The 23,209-nt window shown below is 40.7% G+C and overlaps 1 protein-coding gene across 3 annotated transcripts in view; it reads right to left on the minus strand.

The window, feature by feature from the left end:
* Window positions 1–23,209, minus strand: part of GNAS (GNAS complex locus) — a 130,638-nt gene that overhangs the window by 21,019 nt on the left and 86,410 nt on the right. For all 3 annotated transcript variants that reach the window (XM_038159402.1, XM_038159403.1, XM_038159404.1), the window contains exon 5: window positions 14,564–14,661. In XM_038159402.1, coding sequence (XP_038015330.1) covers window positions 14,564–14,661 — 98 coding nt within the window. The remainder of the gene's footprint in view (window positions 1–14,563; window positions 14,662–23,209) is intronic.

Consider the following 23,209-nt stretch of genomic DNA (forward strand, 5'->3'; position numbering starts at 1 on the left):
CAGTACCCTTCAGATTGTAGTCTAGGTTCAAATATATTTCTAAAACTAAGTGGCCATCAGTGACAGCCCACAGATCTGGAAATAAATGTGTAATTCAAAGCTGTGCTGGGAAGTGGAGGCATGAGGCAGCTCCAGGGGAACAATCCTGGGCTGGCTCACCTATTGCTCTGATACCTGCAACTGGCAACTCTGTGATTCCTGGAGACAATTCCAGGATTTCCATTTGTTCTGCATGACTATAATTAGAGCTTCCGGATCGTGGTTTACACCAAGAACAGCAGCAAAGGCCTCAAGGTGGAAGAGACTCACATCAGATGGGTCAGGAGAAAGTCTGCAGAGAACACTCACAGGTTCTGCTGAAAGGGAGGTGTGTTCCTACATTACCTACCCCGTATCAGGTGCTTATTTATACATACACAGTCTATAAACACCGTAACCATATGTGAAACACAGCTTTTATCACACAGCAGCACTTTAACTCCACTTCCTGTCCTCAGCAGCAAATTATTAATTCACCACAAAAAAGGGGTGTCTGAGCACAGCAACTGGTACATTACACAGAAGTTAATAATATGTGACTACTAAATATAGCCACCCCTGCTTTTCTTCTACATTTTGCTGCCTAAGAGATTTTTGCAGCATCTTGCACACACTGGCTTGCCCTGCATGGATGGTGATGCTCAAAACTAGTGACAGGTGCAGAGCTTTCCAAGCAGCGCTTTCTCCTCACGCCATCCCACCCACGTTCAGCTCCAGCTTGTAAAACTGCACTTATCTGCTTTGTAGGAACGCACACGCACAGGAAGTCCAGGGAACAGACTGCCAACAAGCAGATGAGAAAATTAAAAAAGATCTGAGATGCTAATAAACCCTGCCAGAATTACACACTGCGTCTAAATACAGGTTTTGAGGGAACACCACTGGAGTACTTCTGCAGATAAGCATATCCTTCATTTTAATTAAGGAAGAAAAGTTCCCTCCTTTGAATGAGCTCACTCCCATTGGAGAGAGCTGTTTTACTAACATATCTTATGATTTTCAGTTTCTTTGCTTAAAGATAACAGAGTAGGGAAGAAAAAAAATCCTTAAGGCCTACATAATTTACATTTTGGGTCACTGACTTTCTTGGTTGTGGCTCCAAACATCAAGCCTTTATAAAAACCCCACAAGCCCCACACTGCTCGGCAGCAGAACTTCCTCCTGCTACCTACATTCATTTTCATCAGCACAAACTGCATGTATTCAGTGGAGTTACAGTCAAAAGGTATCCCAAGGGGGAAAAAAAAAAATCTTTGACTAACATCACAGTCAAAAAATGCAACTTTTTAAAAGCTGTCTGAGCACAACCCTGAGTAAGGTGCCGGAGGGGACCCTGCTTGAGCAGGGAGGTGGGACTAGGTGGCCTCAGGGGTCCCTTTCAACTGGACCTCTTCTGTCTGCTTCAGTGATTGCTGGTTTCTAAGAAAGCATGCAGGGAAACTGCCACATTTACACAGACAGACCTAACTCTGCAGAGAAAAATCTGTTCCACCTTTCTGCATTATGATGCCTTGTGGTGTGGATGTCAGGAATAAATGTGAAACAGTTCAGAAAAAAAATCCCGTTGCTTAAACATGGATATTAAAACCTGATTCACCCTGTAAACCATGTATGTACAAAAGCAGCATGTGCTTGTACAGATTCTGGTAATTACAGAGGTTTGTTTCAAAAAAACACCGTGTTTCACACAATATAAACATGGTAATTGTCACATTATCTCACAATCTGCATTGTGATTTCAATTATGCACAACAAAGGGACTGCTCATGAGAACTGAACTGAGAAAGTAAATCACACCCCTCATAATAATAGTAACAAACCTGTGTTCATTAGTGCTTGTTTGTTTTTAAAAAGGTATTTGTTCAACTACTACAAACATCTCTTGCAGACTGGTGAAAAAGAAAAATGCACTGGGTGCGGCATCAACCTTCCATTTGTGAGACTTGTCTTGAGGGAAATCAGCTTCATATTCTTCAGAGCCACGTGACTTTATCAGAAAACCACAGTGCACAATTTTGGCATAATTAGCAGGACCTTCTGAAATACAGCCCAGAAGAAAGCTCTGAGAGAAACAAACACGTTTCACATCATTAGGGAAAGTTAGAGCTGAAATGGAGGTACCAGCCTCTGCACACAACAGCAGAAATCCCACCTATTTTTAGTTCACAATTCCAATAAGAAAACAGCTGGGAGTCTAATGAAATTATCTTGGTGACAAATTTAATGGACTGAACACTAAAGTTACTATTTTTAAGTAAAGTTCCTAATTATCCTTCAAAACAAGAAGCAATTAAGCAGCAGTGGAGCTCCAGCTTCCCAAGCGTCTGCAAGGCTTGGCTCCAATCAGATTGAAACTGGGAAGTGGCTCAACACCTTTCTGATCCTAAAAGTTGGTTGAGGGCCAGGCTTGGGGTTTGGTTGGGGTTTTTTTTCAGTCTAATGAAAGCAGCTCTGCTTTGACCTGTCCAGTCCTGCCTCGTCTGCCTCGTGCTGTTTTCCCTGCCTGAGCTCGGCGCAGCTGCACAGGAGGGGAGGGAAACAGAGCAGGGATGGTCTGGAGGGAGCTGGTGATGATACCACTGAACCCTGAATGATAACACACTGCTGGATCACAGAGCAGCTCAGCTCTGGGGAGAGAGCTGGATGGGGAAATGCTCCAGCAGCAATGGAGAAGGGCCAAGGATCCCACCTAGCAAAGAGCTCTGATAGAGCACAGAGGAATTGTGGTATTTTCAAATTTACTGAAACAGCCACATTAATCACAATAAAGCAAGTTATAATCTGACATGTTCCTCTCCAAAAAGCTTTTTAAAACTGGCCATTTTAATTACTGTTTCCCTTGGTAACTGTTCCAGTGTGCACTAATGAGTCTGCTGCACTTGTAAGGCTATTCTACACTTCATACATATCACACACCTTAGTTTTGAAACAAATTTTGAACAACAGAGGTAGAGAATTAGAGTTAGCATTGAAAACACACAGATAACATACTAATATCTGCATTTTGATGAGACATGGTAACATCCTAGAGTCTGGAATGCCCACTTGGGGAATATATCATGGTAAAATACAAGATCTCTAAACCTGTCTTCTCACCCCTTCCACCAAACCACTCCATCATGAGATTCAAGATCAAGAATCTTGATGACAAGACCTTGATCAAGATTACTGATGACATTACAATACTTCTTGACATGAGAACCATGAAAGATTGATCATCCTTCATTCATATGACTTCACTTAAAACCTCACACCATCCAAAATCACCCAAGGGTTTTTGCAGATGTGAGCTTCAATAATCCTCTTGAAGAAGAGCTGCACCAAAGCATCAGTTTGCAAACAGGGAAACTGTTTCACCCAAGCCCTGTCTGTGTGTATCCTAAAGCAGTGTCCCACCCTGGGACAGAGGTGAACAAGGAGCTCTCCAGAATAAACAAGGAGAAGCCATTCCAAGCCAGGGAAGAAAAGGAGTCTGCACACCTTAACTGCAACCTCTGTTCTTCTTCATGGCACACACAGGGATGTTAGGGAGAACTGATGAAAACACCAAAATAAAACAATCAGGAGGCTCACTCTTGAGACTCAGTTTGATGAAAGAATCTCCAGAGAACAGCCACACTTTATGAAGCTGTGTAAGAAAATTGTCTTGCCAGACACGAAGCTTCACAGTCCCTTCACACACCTCCTGATCTTGTAAGATTATAAATGTGTAATTAAGTCCCTCTTAGATACCTTAACAGCCCAAGTGGTGGGCAGTGTGGTCCTCAGAAAATGTGCAAGTATTACTAACACTGTGAATAAAAAAACAAGGCAGTTTAACAGTTGTGGAGATTTTGTATGTATATTGCTATTTTCATTCATTTTTAAAAATTACTTAGGGTTCAGAAGGGTCTATTTTTTTTTCAAAAACACAAATCTCTCAGCCAAGATCCCACAGCAGATCTGGCCACCTGACCTGGGCTGGATGTGGCTCCTGCCAGCACCACGCTCCTTTGCAGCCCAGGAGCCAAGGCTCCTTCCCTCCCCCAGCTGCAGGAGGCTTCCTAAAAATAGTCCTTTGCCAGCTCTGACTTGGGCTGCAGTTTACATGAGCCCTCTGGGGGAAGGGGAACCTTGCAGAGTACCCAAGGCACTCACTGACAATTTACTGGGCAGCCAACACATTTCAAGTGTAAATTATCATCCAGACACTGAAACCCCTCGCTTCCATAATAAGCACATTACAATTTAGCTTTATTGGTGCATATCCTTCTCAGAGACTTAATTAGTGTACCACAATACAAATGCAGTTAACAGAGATTTATATTTAACTACAACAACTTATTTTAACACGTTTCAGCTACAAAATCAATGTATAATATACTACAGAGTAATCAGTTCAAAATCACAAAACCTATCAATGACATCCTGCCACGAAATTACTCTTAATCACATGTAAAATTAGCCAGCAATTTTGTTCAGTTTATTTAGAACTTAGTCACATACTAAAAATACTGTATTTAAAGTTACTCAAACACAGCTTCAGTTTGAGAACTTCTTCACCTACTATGAGCTTAATCTACTTTTTAATTTCCAGCCTGCCCCTCCTGAAGCCAGGATTTTATGACCATGTTCTCTGCATGCAAGCACATGGTCTCAATAAACTTTTGAGCCTGCTGGTAAATTTATACCAAATGTCCTCCAGACATCTTTGTCAGGGGTCTCTAAAAACAGTAACTTCAGCAATACCTGTGATTGCAGGCAAGCACCCAGACAAAAGAAATTTAAACTGAAGTCCCCAGTGAAGGAAAGACTTTGGCGTATCACTCAACAGTGGAGTTCACAGAAGAGGAAAATGAAGGGGAGAATGTGCAACCAGCAGCATCCAGTGCTGCCTCTCCCCAGGACTGGCAGTGATGGATCTGCAGAGTTTCAGCCCAGGGAATAATTGGGAATCGAACCTGGTGCTTTCACACTGCACCAGCAAATGTGCTGGCCTCATTTCATCCTTGGATCAGGAATTTTCTGTTGCCTTCCATCTTCTGGAACACGGTTGCTTTTACTTTCTTTTTTAAAGCAATTTTAATGAGGGTTTACAGTAGCTTTTTAGGTCTTAAGGTTGATAAAAGTATTCTCCTAATTGCCATCCTGTAATCTTGAGATGTTCCCTTTCTGCAGCGATGCAGCAGAGCCACGAGAGCTCTCACAAAACCCTGTGTGCTCCAAAAGCTGTCCTGCCTGCTCACAGGGAGCACCACAAACAGCAGCTCCCAAGGTCAGGCAAAAAGCTCCGGCACCCACTCACCCAACCCAGCCAGGTGAATGAACTGCAAAATCCTAAAAACACTGGTCCCACCTGCTTCAGGAGCGTGGCTATCGGAGCACCAGGGATGCACCTCGTTCCTGCAGCCCTGTCCTGCTGCAGCAGCGTTTTCTGTGGCTTCCACAGCAGCAGCCAGACCTGGGGGTGCCCTGCCAGCCCCCCAGCCCTGCATCCCACAGCAGCTTCCCAACCCTGCAGCCGTGGAATCCACGCAGGAGCGATGCTCCAGCCTCACACGGGCCACGCAGAAATGATGCAACCAAGGCCACGCTCTTCCTCGTTTCCTCAAGTGGTTATTTATAGCTTGCCCTGTATTTTGTGCCTGCAGATCTTCCTCCTGGCAGGAGGGATTCCCAGGAAAGGCTGCTCCAGCCCTTGTGGAAGGCTTTTATTCCGCTTGTTTCTGTCTCACACTGAATTGTTTGTTTGAATCACAGCTCCAAACTAACCTCGTTTGGGGCTTTCTCTGTTTGCACAAAGGGACCTTGCAAGAGCCTGGGAGGGGGAGTGAAAATTCATTCTCAGAACTACTGCGAGTTGTAAGAGTTGCTTGGATTGATTCTCACCATTTGACAGCCACAGTGTTTCACCAGTACAGCAATCCAACACTGCTATTTCACTGAGTCCAATACTCACAAGTCAAGATGTCTTTTTCTCTGCTTTATAATAAGCTTATGGGAATTTTATGGTAAAACTGAGCATATTTTTGTATTAATGGTTAAAACTTTAAAAACATACAGAAGTCTAGTACACGCAGGGTGCATGACAAACTTACAGAATTTACAGTCACAATTTCTCCTCTCATTTAACTTCTCACCCTAATTCATTCTGACCAATTAATTTATGACATTCATTCATTCCCAGTTCAGACTGACCACTACCTGTCTTCACAAAAACCAGAGGATTGAAGGATTACTGTGTACACAACAATCTACTATTTCACTCATTCCAATTTTCTCAAAACATTTGAGCAATGCAATTACAGAAGTTTCACCTGCAGTAAACTGTTACTTTTAGGGTGAATTTGTTGCACTTTCCTTACCAGAAAAAAAGGTATATTCTCTGCCTGGTGAAAATAAGATTAAAAAATACAAAAAAACCCCAAGGAATATAATTGCAAGGTCCATGTACAGCAAAGCCAAACCCAAGGACCTGGAGCTTTCAGCATTTATGTAGCTTTGCCAACTGTCTGACCCCCAGCATGTGTCAAACCCCATCAAACACGGGGCCTGTCCTCAGTAAAAGCACCAAGGGGTGCTCAGCTCTGCATGAGCACTGCTGGGATCCCCTGGCTCCAGGAATGTGTGCCATCCCTGGCAGGATGAAAGGCTGCTCAATCCATGCCACCAGAGACACCTGTGAAACCTGTTGGTAATGAATTCACTCACAGGAGGAGAGTTTGGACATCATCTGCTTCAAGAGAGTTTCTATTAGCGTGGCCTCTTGAATTTTTCTTAATCTTTATAATCATGAAAGAAAAATGGAATTGTGTAGCAATGCTGTGGTAGTAGCTGCATTTAGTGATCTTATGGAACAATGCAACATACTAATTGTTTAAATCCCTTATTTTCTCCATAATAACACTGATGAGCTGCTCAGAATGGATTGCATATTGAGGGCTGTGAATACACACATGACATCTTTTTTTTTTTACTAATATATTATTAGTTGTTTGAAAACTATTGGTCATTTTAATTACATGGAAAACGATTTATGAAATCTCAAAACTTCACAATCAATCAGCAAAAGTCAACCCTACACATCTCCTTGACTGGAAGTTGGTACCATACTTTTCAGGGTGCCAACTCTGTACCTGTTTTTGCAGCACTAACCCCAGCTCAGTTTAGCTTTACAGTGGTGTTCACTGATTCTCTTTTTATTACAGGCTTGTACCCATCAACAGAGCAAGAGACCAATACAATATTCACAGCATCTCCTCCAAAAGCCTCAGTGGACAGAATATGTTTTTTCATACATTTCTACACATTTACTCACACTATGATTTAATGCCACAACGAAAACTTCTGAGGATGGAAAAAAAAACTACAGTGGGAAGGAATGAGGAACCTGTTGCCATTAAAATGCAGAAATTAGTGAGAGTTTAATTAACCAAAGGTTTTGGCTTATATTCCATCTCCTGCTGCATTGCATTGCAACCCTTTCCCATCACCCACAAAAAAAAAATATTCCACTGCATTTGCATTTGTATGTTTGCAGAGAACAGAACCACAAAAAACAAAGCAGAAGCCTGAACAGGTATCAGAAATATGTTCACTCAGAAGTCCAGACACTACTGAGCCAAACAGACCTGAAAACAATTACAAAAATATGCATCTGACATTTGTTTTAAAAAAAGCTCGAGATTACTTTCTCTTTTGGAAATAGAAATCCCTGGGATTAGGCATATTTTGTCATATTTATCTGTATGTTTAAAATCACTTGGTGATGCAAGTATAATATTCTTATCAAACAACACAGTTTGCCATTTTTACCACTAGTAACAAGGAATCCGTTCTTCTTTTACTGAATTATTTTTAACTCTGTTAATTAACATTATGGGTATAGGCCACCCATCAAGAAATTTGGCTAAAGAACTTTGTCTGCAGAATTCTGGACTGCAGCCAAATACTTTTAGTACAGAATTATCTTCTGAAGATGCATCACTTAGGTTTATGCAGCAGTACTTACTTCTACATTTACATTCTTTGGTAATAACAACTTTGGTTTCAAAGCCCACTAATAAAGTAAAATATTAATGGAGATACATCCTGGGCAAACTACACCCTGGACTCCACTCCAGTGTTCTCCTCCAGAGAACTAAAATGTCAGTCAGTTTGTTATCTAACCCTGCCTTGGTTACACTCTCCTGATGTTCCTCCGACATTCAAAATTAAACTCCTCAGTTAGAGGAGCACAGCAATCCACTGACCAAATCATGTGGGTGTCTGCTTCTGATCTCAGAAAAAATTCCCATTTTAAAGACACATTTTATTTAAATAAAATGTTAACATTCATGCCAAATTTTGGAAAATACTCTTGATCCAGTGCAAGCCTAACCTGACCAAATGTTGTGCATGTGAATTTTGTGTGAAACAAAGAAATACCTGTTGTGAGAGCAAATCCATTCACACGTGAAAGCAAATATAAAACATTCATTTCCACTGAATCAGGCATCCATGAACACCAGAGTTTATCCTTAACCCTTGCAGGCATTAGCAAGTGATGCATTTAAACTAAAAGGCAAAGTCTGAGTATTTGGACACAGAACTCTGTCAAGAAACTGGGGAAGCAGTTCCAACCCAGCTTTTTCATGCTCCAAACCAAGTCTGCCCTGCCTCCAGCTGAAGGCAAATCCTCAGAATTTACAACCAGGCAGGGAAAGGAAGCTGCATCTGCAGCCAAAGGCCAGAAAGGAACTGGCACATTCACAGATGTGTGGAACAGAGGACAAATAAAAGCAGCAGATGAATGGAGGCAATGAATCCAGGGGGCTGAAGAAAAAGTGGAGGCAGAAATCAGATTCCTGGAGCAAACAGTTAAACCCCTTAACAATGACTCAGGATGATGCAACGGGCATCACACAGACCTCAAAATGCTGTGGTTTGACTTCAACTATTCTCATTTTGGGCTTGTAAAGGTCTTTCTGCCATTATGGACCATCAATTCTGTATCTTCCTAACTGCAGGACCTAATTCCTAACACTCAAGCAACCTATTCCAGGACACCTTTTGGTTTATCTTGCTTCATACTGGGATGTAATTTATTTTGAAGACAGAGGAGTTTATCTGGGGTTGAGTGTAGCTTGATATTATGAATTTATGATTAGCTGTGACAAGAGTGGGAACATGTGCTGGATTCATAATCCATTTATTGGCTAAATTTAGGTAATCTGGTTTTCCAAGCACTTGCCAGCAGGCACATCCCTGCTATTGCCAGTCAGCAAGAGAGGGCACACACGTGGAGGAGTTGGGTATAATTCAGCTGTTACATATTTGGACTCGTGCTGTTGGTAGTGACTTCACTGAAGTCATGCAAAGACAGGAGTTACTGTGCTCCCCATCATACACCTAATACCCCACTGGACTGCAGAAAATGCACAGCCTGGGCTGTATTTCTTTAACTGAAATTTAACCTTGTTTAAAACATGATCCTCTATTCCGTCAAGCTGAAGATGAGCAGGGAAAAGACCCTAACTCAGTTATGTCTAAACACTCTGGAATAGAGTAACGTGGATTTTGTAATCAAGACCAAAAATTAGGAGTTAGAGGATCTGGGTCTACTCTTTGGCTTGCCAAGGAATTCACACAGCACTAGGCTGTGTCAGTTTTATTCCAGCGAAAGGGGACATGAAGATTATTCTTCCTCATGGGAATGTTTAACAATGTAATTGTCACTGTCCTTAAGAAGCTCGTGCATGCCAGGAATAGGGGCCAGGGAAATTCCTGTCCTGTTGAATGTGAGCACTCAGAGGAGCTGGAGACAAGAGAAACCACTCTGTCAAAATCACATCAAATGGAAAGAAAGTCAAAGGGAAAAAAAAAAGAGTAATAAATAAAATGGATAAGAAATTAGACTAACAGTAGTACCCCTGATAAATCAGGCACTGTTTAAAAAGGTGAGACTTTGAGCAAACACACTTTACTACATGTTCCATGAAAGGAACTTTGTCATGAAGAGAAATCAACGTGGAAGAAAATCATTAAGTGCACAGATTGGGGCTCTTAACTGCTCTCTGCAAGTCTGCAAATCCAGAAATAAAACACACCATAAATCTTAATAAAAATATAAAGAATTCACAACATCAGAAATTAAAAGCCTGTGCGTCCACACGTGCTGATCCTTCGGCAGCCCTGCACAGCAGTCGGCTAATAGCTGCACTCCCTGCCTTTCTTTGATAAGTATTTTAAAAACAAACATCTTAAAAAATACTCCTCATAAAACCTTTCTGGAGGAGCCTGGCACAGTTTCAAGGTATCAGAGAGGCTCTGCTGGTGCTGGAGTTCCAGAAACGTGACCGTGCACCTCCAGAGCCTGCTCCTTGCCCGAAATGGCAGCGCAGGAGAGGAGCGGGAGGCAGGAAATCGCGTGAGAACGGCTCCTGGGGCTGCTCCCAGCCCTTCCTGCCAGGGCAGCTCGCAGAGGGGCTGCACTCTCTGCCTCCCACTCGATTTCCTTTTCCACCCCAGCCGAAACCAGGAAGCTCCAGCGAGGGGATTCGCAGCGTAAAATCAAGCACAAAATGAAATGAGCGGCCAAGGTCAGCTAAAGCAAAAACTCAGGGATCTGTGGGCACAGCCTAGGATCAGCTACTCCAGAAAAAGCACCAGGAGGCTCCAGCAGTACCCAGGCTTTGCTCCTGAGCTGCTGAACAGTTAACCCAAAGGCTCCTGACATCAATGCAGGTTTCTTCAGGCTTTGGGTCAGACTGCCAGGACAGCGTGGGCACCCTTCATGTCCTCACGCCACAGACAGCACATTCCCAGGGGACAGATCCCGCTGGCTCTGGCTGCTCTGCTGGCTACTCGTGAGGCTTTAAAAGCAGGGCTGCTCAAATGAAACCTGAGGCAGAAGCATTGGCAACAAGAGTTCTTCAAAGAAATCCTGTTTGTATTTGACAGAAGGCAGGTTTAACAAACAGGCTTTGGCACATCACAGTGGAAATGGCTCCTAGATTTTTAATAATAAGTAATATATTCTAAATAAAATGTGACCCCGGTGCCTCCAGGGAAGACATGTGAGGGATGGTAAATAATTTAACACCGTTTGGGATTTTCTGTATTCTAGACACTTCTGTGTTCTTCTGTTTATTATTAGCCAAGAGCGGGATCACATGGCAGCTTCATACAAACACTCTGTGTACATCCCTGCAAGATGCAAGAGCAATGAAATTTGGTCTCCTCACAGGTAAAGCTCCCTCCTCACTGCTGAAATACAAACTGGTGACAGTGTCACAGACCTTGTTGTTCTAAATGCAGAATTGAAACTGATTTCTTAGTAAGGCCAGTTAAGAAAAGGGAAACAAGCTTTCTTTCCTTTCTCTGCCTCTCAAGACTGTAAAATATGCCTGGGCAGGAAGTACAGTAAAGCTCATGATGAGCAGAGGCAGCTACTCTTTCAAAATGAGCAGGGCTCCTCCAAAGTGACATTTTCATTTAGCCAGGGAGCTTGAGGGTTCAGGGCAGGATACCAGAAGGGCTCTCCAGCAGATGAGGTTACTGGCCAGCCCTCCCAGCTCCACACCTCCAAAGATCACAACTGCAGGGAAGTGGGAAGCCGGGATGGTACCTGTGGCTTTTGCTAAAGCTGTTTTTTCTCAGCCAACACAACCAGAGACTCGGTGGAGCAACAATCAGAGTGTGTAATAATGTCACTTCTTATGGGAAGACACTGGAAGTTGTAGAGATGCAGAAGGAAGCACTGTACATTTAAAGCTACTGCCCTAGAACAGGTGAAAAATACCATTTTTGGACTCTAAACCCCCACACTGGAATTAGGGAGATAAAACATTGAGAATTACATTTGTTCCCACTTTCTTGGGAATGAACATGCAGCAAAATATGACTTTTCCTCATGCTCTGTCCATCCAGGAGAGCTCCTGACCCATCTACAAATTCCTACCTTTCCAGAAGTTTAAGCTGCCATCTCTCCAGCACCTTTCTTTTCCAGATTCTCCATCCCTGACTTCTGGAAAGCCCTTCCCTCTCCTGGACTACTAAGCTGTCTACATGCAGAACCAGCTTTTATCCACGGAAAGCAGAACTGCTAAAAGACATGCAAAACTGATTTTTAAACCTTCAGCACAATCTCCTCGCAAAGCTTCTTGTATAAAACTGTGTCACAACACTGACAAAACCTCCTTTTTAAAAAAATTCAGAATGTTAAATAAGCCACTGAGACAAACTTCACACTAAACGATTCAGCCTTCAAAAAATGACAGTTGAAAAGAATTATTTTTTTTTTACAAACAACTCTAAAAAGTTAATTTTTGTGAACAAGAAACATTGTTTAAAATTTTAAGGCAAATCACTGAGCAAAGAATCCATTAATATTTAAGATTTTATTCCATTTTCAAGAGCAAGAAAGGATTTTTGGAAGCCAGACTGGTCTTGAAAGAGAAAAGCCACTTTTCCATCTCCCATTTTCAGTGTAACTTTCTTGTTTTAAATGGGGACTTGAAAAGTGGAAAAGTGTTCAGAAACCAAAACTCCTCTCTGAAAGAACGGACAACCCCAATAGAATTTGCTCAATATTCTCTTTTAACTCCTATTGGCACTAACAACAGTAACTTGCACATTCATATTAAAATAACCCTCCTTTAAGAAATCTCAGAAGAAATACATTTTGTATTTTGCCTTTGCCACATCTTTGTTAGTATATGCTCACCAGGTTAATTTAAATGTACCAATCAAGCCAGATTTTATAGAAAGCAATTTTTGTTAGGTCCCTTGAAATTTTAATGTGATAAAAAACAAGCTCAGCATTTTGAAGTGACATTGGCCTTCAAAATAATATTTTGCCATTAAAAAACTCCTACTATGCATATTCTGTTATTAAAAACAACACCACTGCCTGGTCAAAAATGCCAGAAAGGACAAGAACTGTCAAAATTAACAATTAGAAATCTCCTTCTGCAAGACTGTAGTGTCATATATGTTACTATCATATTGAATAAATATTAGAATTATTAAATATTTTTAGAAGGAGACAGAAATTTTTATTTTATTTTCTTTAGGGAAAAAAAAATCTAATTTGTCAGCAATGTTCAAAGTTTATTTCTGGCTCAATAGCCCATGATGTAGAATTAAGTGTTCCACTAGATGGAGCAGGATGGTAAAGCCATCATGAGGGCCACCTCCCCTGCTGATCCATGGAAAAGTCAATGTCCAGGGATGATAAGAATTTCAGCTTTCTTCTGTGCATTCAGGGCAGAAAAAGGGCAACACAAAACCCTCTTAGTGCTCAACAATTTCCTCCTTCCCAGCATAGAAGCTAGTAACAAACACTAACCAGAAACAACCCAGCTCTCCCTCACTTCTATCAGCTTTACACTAGAAACACAAAAGTTACTGGAGGCTTGTCTGAAAAGGAAAATCTTTGTACTTTTTTATTTTGTAGCAAGTGAGCTTGCAAAAAGCTCCATGCCAAATGATCAAACATTAGTCACCTAATGCAAAAGACATCGTTACACATCAAACAAATTCACTCTGGAAACAATGGCAAAACTTCAAAGAGGCTCCTACAAACCTGGAGCTGTGCAAGGCACAGTAAAATTATCTCTCTTGTCTCTTTTCAAACAGAGCTAATTGTTGATTTACCTTTAAGTCTACCTAAACAAACAAACAAAAGAAGAACCGTACAGATTTTGTTTCATCAGATGTTCTTTAAGAGATGCAGTATTAGACAAACTGCAGTTGCCATCACCGTGTGAAACAAGAAACCTTCATTTTCTTGACCATTAAATCTTATTTCAGCTTCTCCAAAAGAAGCAGAGAGAATACAAACTAACAAAGAACAGTTTTAACCATTAATATTTCAAATTTAAGCCCTGCAATTCTTGAGTATGAACAACTAAAGTATGAGGAATGGTCACAATTAACTCGAGCACCTTGCCATAAAAAATCCTGAGCCACAGTATATTGCTGGATGTGATAAATAACTGCAAACATGCAGCAGGCTCTCAAGACAATACTAATTATCCCAGCAGTATAAATACCAGAGGAGAATGACTCCTTCCCAGATATGTGCATGAAGGCACACAAGCAGAACTCTGGTGACTGATCACAGGCTGCTCCCGTGCCTGTCACTCCCATCTCTCTGTTTCCAGTTCAATAAACTGCGCTAGAAACCAAAGTGACAAACAGGTTCATTTCCCACCAACATCCTCTCCAACTTACTGCACCTTGTGCAGCACCTGAAGCTGACTTCTGGAGAGGATGGGCCAAGTGGAAGAGGCAGGAAATTTGGCCTTGCAGACAATAAAACTGTCCCCTCACTAAGGGGCCTTATTAAAACCTTTTGAAAGCACCTGTAGATGTAGATATTGATGTAGGTATTTCAGTGTAGATATTGTCTAATTGAACACCAGCTTGTCCCACCTCTCTGAACAGCTGATTACCAAGAATTCATTCTGCAGCACACACTCCTTTTCCAGGGGTCAGGGAAAGCATCAGGACACCAAAGCATTCCCAGCCCCAGAGGCATGGGCAGGGCAGCAATACTCACTACTGGGCACAGTCAATCAGCTGGTACTCGTTGGATCTCTCGTAGCAGGCTTTCACACCTTCATCCTGCCAAAGGGTTTTTGTGTGTTCATAAAACTCCTGAAATGGGAAAACAGTGTTATGGGAACGGGTTAGAGATGAAGAGAGTCAGCAAACAGTAATGCATCATTTTGTTCTGCAGTGAGCAGGGAATGGAGCACATTTAACAAAAAGCTTTAACCATGCTTTAGAACCTCACTACAAATTCAGCTGGCTTTCTAAGTTTGACTTCAACACCCTGTAACTCTTTAAGAACTGCTTCTCAATCACTGATTGAATCCAACCATCTGCTGCAGGAAGGGTTAATGTCTCATTAATATCAATTTCATTGGCAATTTAATAATCAATGCTATTTGGCAACATTTGTTCTTTAACTCATGGTGTCACTGTATTTTACATTTATGTGGCTGTCGTGATTGTTTTTTTTCTTCAGTGAAACACTACTTCTCTATAATTCCTACATGAATGATAATGATAATTAAGTTTTACATGACTGCAAGCCAGTGAGGATCTTCAGGGACTACATAGACATCTGTATCTCACTTAACTCTGCACCACTTTCGTAAATTTATTCTTTTACAGTGTAAAAAGACGTTGAACTACAGAAGAAAGAGTGATACAAGGCTAGATCATGTTTTGTCTCAGCCTTAAAAACTGTAAGCCAAGATATGAAAGCAGACAGCCAAAAATGCAGTGCTTCAGTTTTGTTGAACCTGTAACACAAGCTAAGAACACAAGCAAAAGCCCTTTTCATCCTGCATATGAAAGATGCACTTTGGCTCCAGCAGTGCGTGTGCAACACGGGATTGAACTCCTGGCCACCAGTCTAAGGGCTCTGAACAGACTCAGAAAGAACAGCAGCAGCCTGGTGACTAAAATACACAGACACCACTGTGGGCATTCCTCTTATCAACAACCATGGGTGTTCCTTGGCTATCTCTCAGAGCTTTGAAGTGTTTTGGGTAAAATACTTTCATTCTGGTTTTAAGCGGCAAATAATTAATTTTTTTAATCCAGACCAGTGAAAGACCTTTAGAACAACTGTTGCATTCATTCTGTGTCTCCCCACCCTTCTTCTTTACAGAAGAATTATTTTAAAGAAGAAAAATGTTATTTTTGCTGCTTCAAGGTTCCTCCATCTCTTGGGATATCAGTCTCTCACATTCCTTTACTATCAATGTAGCACAAAGAAAGGGGACACACTCCAAAGTTTCACTTTGAAATGAGTTTTTAAAAAAGTTCACATTCCTACCAGAATCTTACCTAACACCTGAACTGTAGCAGAACAGTAAATCCTTTAAATTGCATCTTAAAGATGTGTAGAGGCATCTCACAGTAAATTTAGTGCTGCTGATTTTCAGAGCACCCTCTTCTTGGCAGGTATAAGATGCATATGTGTTTGTGTGATCACACAATTACAAATACCAATGGTGGAAGCAGCACATCAGATGCAAATTTGATTGTCCTTTTATTGCTAATAAGGATTCCCTAGCTGCACATACACAAAAATGAGAGCAAACACAAAATCCACATCTAAATTTTGTTCTGATTTCAAGAGATTATGACGTTTATATATGGTATTAATGTCAGCTTGTTCCCTGCTTTTATGAACTGCTTATGAACAAAAAGATCAATTAAATTTCTTTCAGAAGTAGGTAAGAAGATTTTACTTGATTTTTAGTATTTGAAGATTGCACCATTGACCGTTTGCTTTTGCTATTAAAGGAAACAGAAAATGAATCAAAATCTTAATTCCAGTCCTCAATTTTCTGTCTCCCACTGCTGGAACTATGCTCATTGGATACTTTAATTTTGAAGATTTCCAATTTCTTGGCAGTTGGAGGACTGTCAGTCACCTTCAACTGCATCAGAGCATGGTGAGGAAAATAGCTTTCTAAAGGAAAAGGGAGAAGGAAGAGAAAGTGAAGGAGAGAGGGGGAATTATCTGCAATGTCACTTTATCTGAACCAAACCTGTTTTTAAAAGTAACAGTTGTTCAAGACAGAACATCATATGGCTCACTCAACTTACGAGTATAAAGCTGGGAAATTGAAAAATGGAATCAGCAATTGTACAAGATTTTTTTTTTTTATGAACCAGCAGTCAATTTAATGGACAAATCACTAGGGAATGATAAGTTTACAGAAAAAGCAGTAAAACATTCTTCATCACCAAAAAAAAAAGAGAAGATATAAAGTGAAAAAAAGTCAGTGCTTTAATAAGAAAAGTCACAGCACAGCAGAACTGCCACACAAAGTCTTCCTCATTACTGTTTCTCACTACAGCCATGGCACTTTGGTGGAAAGCTGATGTGAAGCAGTTATTTCAAAGACCTTTCAAACTCCACAATGTCTTACATTTGGAGTAGTTTCTGCAGTCAGAGCTTAAAATGGGATGAAAAATAAAACCAGTTCCTGGCCCCGGCATACACACGTTGGTAACAGAAAGCCCAGGGTTTACTTTACCAGAACTGTTACATATTGTTTACAAGAGTCCTCCCTGTGTTCTAGGGGCAGTTTTCACTTCTGAGAAAATACATGAATTACAATAATGGGATAAAGATCAGTGTTTGTGCCTTGTTAGGCCAAATTAGCAATAAAATATTTAAAACTGCCTTCATGCCTGTCCTGCTGATCTGAACTATAACCAGCAATACTCAAGCAATCTTCTCAGTATGGTTATTAATTGTCCATCTGGGATGGAAAAAGAATTTAATTCCACATTCTTTGAACTTCTTATTGGGGTTTCAAAATCAGGAGCTACGACAAGCAAAGATCATTACACTAAGACACAGTGGGGTTTCTTTGGAATGGGTTTTTGCTGTTACTTTTGGTCTTTTTTTTTCCTTGCTTGTTTGTATTAATTGAGTTTTTAAAAGTGAACTACATGACTTGAGATGGTCAAATATGAAGGCCTTTCATTAACACAGAACCTTTTGTCTTTAGGCCACATCAAATACCTCTTCACACATGCTGGGACTGATGCAAAGGCAGCTCCCACAGCCGTGAAGCAGGAAGGTGCTCACCCAAGCAGGGTCAGAACCAGCCTTGCAGAGCTCATCTCCTGCTGGATTAGAAGCCTCCTTACTGTAGTGACTGATTTTCGAATTAAGACATAGTAGCTGGTTGCAAAAACCCCAGATTCTCCCTCCTCCCCAGTACACCTACACTAACCACAGCTCTGAAATAATATTTAAGAAAAGGAATAACACAAGAAATCCTCAGCATCCCATTTGAGTCATGGAATGTAGCCTGGGGCTGCTCTCAGGGAAGGCAAGTAAAACCACAAGATTTGTTAAGTATTTAGGTAAAACAGGGGCTTCAGAGGCCACTAGAAAAATCAAGTTAGCAAAAGGGTTGGTTTTTGTTTTTTGGTTGGTTTTTTTTTTTTTTTTAGTTAAATAGGTGTAATTTGTAGGAGAGCTCTAAAAATAATGAGTTAGGAAACAAATTAACCAAAAGTAGCAGGAAAATTTACAAATAACAATTTGGTTTGAGATGACATTCCACAACAGATAGGATTTGAATGTTAGGACCCAAATGATCCACAGTATTTGCAGTGTATGATCATCTTACCCGTTCCTGCCCTATGCATACTTTAATTGAAAAATAAATCCAAATTATGTAATTTTCCATTAAAAAAAATAAAATGCTGCAGTGTCACAATACACACCCAAGATCCTGTTTAAAGTACAGCTGAAGCTGTGTAAAGCAACAAAAGTCAACAGGAGTGGTGACAGGATGGCACCACCAGGGAAGGTGAGGAGTGAATTCCTCCTGAGCTTTCTGTCAGGACTGGAGCATTTATTCACCCCCAGAACAGACCTTACACGTCCCAAAGCGTTCACGTAACCCTAAAGAGGGAGAAATCCTTGAGGAGCACACTCAAGGAAAGGAATGTCAGTGTAACAGAGATCTGAAGAGAACAAACAGGGCCTGACTGAATCTGCTCAGGCTGGGCAGGGGCATAGCTTGAATTCCGGGCACAATCCCCACGAACAGGCTCCACTTCTGGGAAACCATAAAAAGCCCTGGGAAAGCCCTCTGCCTGGGGAAACCTCCTCTGGTCTTGCTTAGATAACCGAAGGATCAAGGACCATGACTTGGTCCTGCTGAGGAAACCTCGCGTCTCATGATGCCATAACACCACAATGGTTAAAAAGCCACATTTATGTGAAATGTGTTTCATTATTAATGTTTTATTTATGAGGTGACACTTTCCCCACCTACTATGAGTCAACAGGCAACATTTGTAAATCACTTGCATTCACTTACAGGAATCTCTGCAGACCTCTAGAGAAAAAAAAACCTATCAGTGGAAATGTGGAAGGGATGCTTGGAAAATTGTTCTTTGTTCCAGAAAGATCTTGCTGACAAAATTCTGGATTAGAAAAGGGGCAATGCAGAGTCTAATCAAGTTTAAACCTACTTACATTGGAAAATTTCAGCAAGCTGTATAAATGGCAGCAGGTAAACTGTGGTTTTGCTCAAAGTTAAACTGCAGAAAGTGTTAAAGAACTTGGGGGTTGAGCACTTTGGTTGTTAAAAAAAATAATCCCCAAGAGGCAAACTCCAGGCCTGGGAAAAAATAAAGGAACCAAGATGTGCTTTTGAGAAGCATTCTGAAAGGATAAAATACCAGTAGAAAATGACAGAATATAACTGGACATATTGTCTACAAGGCTTTGTTCCCTCCAGATATATAAATACTCAAGAGACTTTAAAAAAATGTTTATGAAGCAATGTTTTATAGGCATTAGGATGTTGGCAGGGAAAAACATTGGCACAGTCCATGCCAGTGTGACACCAAATGCACAGGAAACTTAGCATGGACATGCAACATTACCTTTTCTTTGTAAAATATAATATAGGGTGGATCCTTCAACAGAACAGTTTATTTACTAATTCCAGCAAAAGTCAATGCCATTGAAAAAAAAAACCTTACCTCCTAAAAGGTGTGTACAATCATTATACAATGTTGTGGTTAAAACTGGGATTCAATTCCTGGGCAAAGTTCACTGTCCCATGGAGCTGCACATTTCATAATAAGAGTTTTAAATAGGTCACCGACTTACAAATCTAATGATTAAAGGTCAAACCAAACCAGCTTCTAACTGTAAAACTGTCTCCTGGAGGACTTTGCTTCCCAATGTGTGCAGCTTTTAAAAGCAGCACTGGTTCCAAAGCCCTCCAGAGCCCTGCTCTGCCAGGGGCAGCAGAGCTCTCCTCTCCTGGGAGCCAGGCAGTCCTGCTGCATTCCACAAGGCAGGCACTGCAGCCAGGCAAGGTCATGGCATGGCAGGGCAGCACAGAGCATTCCAAGACAAACTGCACCCGCTGATTTCCTGCTGCCAGGATAGGTAAGTACCCACCAAACGGATTCATTTCTCACTGCTCTCCATGAAAACCAAGCCATCACTCCTGACTGTATGGGTGCTCAGGGAACAGAACTCATGGCATCCTTTCATTCTCCCCAGGTTTGGGCAGGGATAGCAGAATGTATTAAATTTGTCAAATCAGACAGTTTAATAAGCCACTTACTTGAATAGGGAAACATCTGCATTCCTAATGGTGTGAACAAGTGTTAATTATTGCTTGCTATTTTAGGGCAAATATGCTGATGATATCACAAAGGAAACACATACCTACAAATAGTTGAAGATATTCTCCAGTTACTGGCATGTGTCCAGAGCTGAATACAAAACTCTTTGGGAGAGGCCCAGTGCACTCAGCACTTCCCATAACTGAGTCAGAAATATTTTCAGCAAGGATTTAGTCTCATTATCAATAGTTGTTCATGCTTGGAAAAGAAGAATTATGCTGAAATATTCCGTGTTTCTGCTTGGTAACTTCTAGTAGTAGAAATTAAACTGGATGTTGCTGCAAGGACTGGCCAATGGGAAGGGAATTCTATTTTAGAAACTTCTGTCAAGTTTGAATTGACATTATTCCCCTTTGTTAAGAGTTTCAAAACACCACAGCATTTGAGAAATGTGCCAACACACAAATCCATACCCATGAGCTACAACGTGCCTTTGGTTAGAAGTCCTCACCAACATAATATCAAACCATTTCTCTTTTAGTTCTACTTTCAAAAGAAGTTTAATTGCCACAGAAACTTTATCTGTCGATATCACAACACAGCTCCTCATGTTAATTAGGGAGGAAGATTCACTTTGGGTGAGAGCAGCAAGCCTGCTCCCTGTATTGTCAAAATTCCTCTGCGATTTAAACCAAATTATCAGTGCTCCTCTGCTTCTTCCAAGTGTCATACATAGAAAGAGGCAATTCATAAATGGATCAAACTTCCTGATAGCACAAAAGGCACAAGAACTTCCACCCCATTCCAGCTCTCTCAGGGTAGTTTAGAGCGGTGACAGAGGCAGTTCAACCATCAGCTATTTTTGGAGACTTCGGTTTAAGAAAGAAGGTTTAATGAAACTCTGAGAAATTTCCTTTGAGCCTTAAATCAGGGTTTGGAAAATGTCTTTCATACGACATCATTAGCTGCTTTTTGTTTAATGAATATACAGTAAGCTTGAACAGTAAAATCAAATGACTTTATTCCCTTACCTGGTGCCAAGAACAAACACCTGGGACCCCACTAAACTCTGCTGCTTCCTTTCACATCAGAAACAAAAAGCCTCTTTTTGCCAGAAATTTCCACCAACAGAAAAGGGTGTAAGATAAAATAGCTCTCATTCTAAATCTACACAAATCCCCAGGAGAGCTCACTAACCCTCCTCCAATCTTTCTGAAGCAGCAGCATCTGTACTCATAGCAGTGTTCACAAGCTCACAGTAAAGTCTACATGAAAAAATGATGCTCAAATATACTTAAAAGAAATTAACTGAAAGTTTTGCTTAATTACTGGCATTTCTTTTTAAGTGTAAAAGACGTCCTAATTCCTGGGAGCTTAAAAAAAAAATCTTAAGTTTTACTGGAACCCCGGAGAAATGTCATGTACTCTCCAAAGACCAGCTGAAAACCCTGACCAGTCAGCTGAGCACAACAGGGCTGTGGCTGGATCCACTGGAATACCAGGGAGGCTCACAGGTATAATTTTATTTCATCTGTGCATACACCAATATTTTGTGATAGTCTCTTACTGTGATTAAAACCAGAAAATGTTTAAGAATTTCCATATTAAATTATGCCTATTTCCTGTTTAATTCAGCTGACAGCTCTTGTATTTCAACATAAATTGAATTAATCTGTCCTTGTTCTTTAAGACTGCTCTGAGAGGAAAACAAAGAAGATGTATCAAGAGAAGTTGAGTCACGTGAACTTCTGAACCTGTAAATATGGTCTGGTATGGCGGGAATTTACTGGATGAAAATACAAGTTCAGAACAAAGCATCAGCATTCACTTCAAATACTTATCAAATAAATTAGTAATCAAGTAAAGTATAGGGTAACTGGACTGCAGAAAAAGACATGTATATAATCCCATTGTCTCAAGTCCTGGGCTGCAGATTCTCCAATTTCAGGAAATTCTTTGTGGGATTTCAACAGAATTACGTGAACACTTCAGTGAAAGCACTGCAGAATTCGAAGGGCTGAAAATAAATTCCAACAAAGCACTTCCAATAAATACTAACAAAATTTGCTAGATATTCCTAGTCACATAAGAGTAAAACATTCCTATCAGGCATTTATCCACATAGACAAAAATCAGAGACTTCAGGAGATTCATTTACAAATCATTAATAGTTATATGTGTTTCAATTACGAGAAACAGAAATGAAATCAAGTAACTGCCTGCCTCACAGACCCTGTACTAGAAGGCTTCAGAAGAACTCTTTAATTAATCTGTATTCAAGAATTTATTCTGCTATTAAAGGATAGGAAAACCAGCTTTACATAAGTTCCTGTTAAACTCTGATCAGGTAAACTCAATTGGATTATCTGGAAGCCCATTGAGAGGGAGCTGCTCTGTGTAGATAAGATAATAGAGATTTTAAAAAGAGTAAGTAAGGATTATTTCAGAGGATCTAGCACCACATCTTTGATACTGTCTGTAAGACTTCCCACTCCTTTCTCTGAACAACATTAACATCCTTGAGGCAAAAATACTTCACATATCCACATTTTCTACTAGTTTTGCACCTCAAGATGCATCTCAAAGATATGTATTTATCACTCTTTTACACATAATAAGACAGAGGATACTAAAAAAAGGTGACTAGGAGATTGAGGTGTCTTGCTCAAAATCATCAAAAATCTGGACAAGAAAAAGCTGGAGGCCCTAATTTTCTCTCTGTGGTAAGTATCCAAACTGCACACAATATTGTGCAGACACCCAAGCAATCAGGCTCTGTCTCCCACCTTTCCCAGCTTCCCAGGGGTATCCTCACCAAATAAAATGTTTTGCCTACTTTCACACCCCAAAATCTGTGACATTTGAGATATCCCCATGGGAAGCATCCCCCACTGCAGTGAATATGTTTGTCATTACTTTATAAAGCTAGTGATGCTGTCAAACCAGAAGAGCTCTCTTCTTTTGCCATGATGTATTTAGACAGGAATAATAATATATCTATCATTATACCCATCAGGGTGGTTATCTACAGGGACAGATAATTTAGTTCTGTTGCCTACATAATTAA

The sequence above is a fragment of the Motacilla alba genome, chromosome 20, assembly GCF_015832195.1.
Source record: "Motacilla alba alba isolate MOTALB_02 chromosome 20, Motacilla_alba_V1.0_pri, whole genome shotgun sequence".
Classification (NCBI taxonomy): Eukaryota; Metazoa; Chordata; class Aves; order Passeriformes; family Motacillidae; genus Motacilla; species Motacilla alba.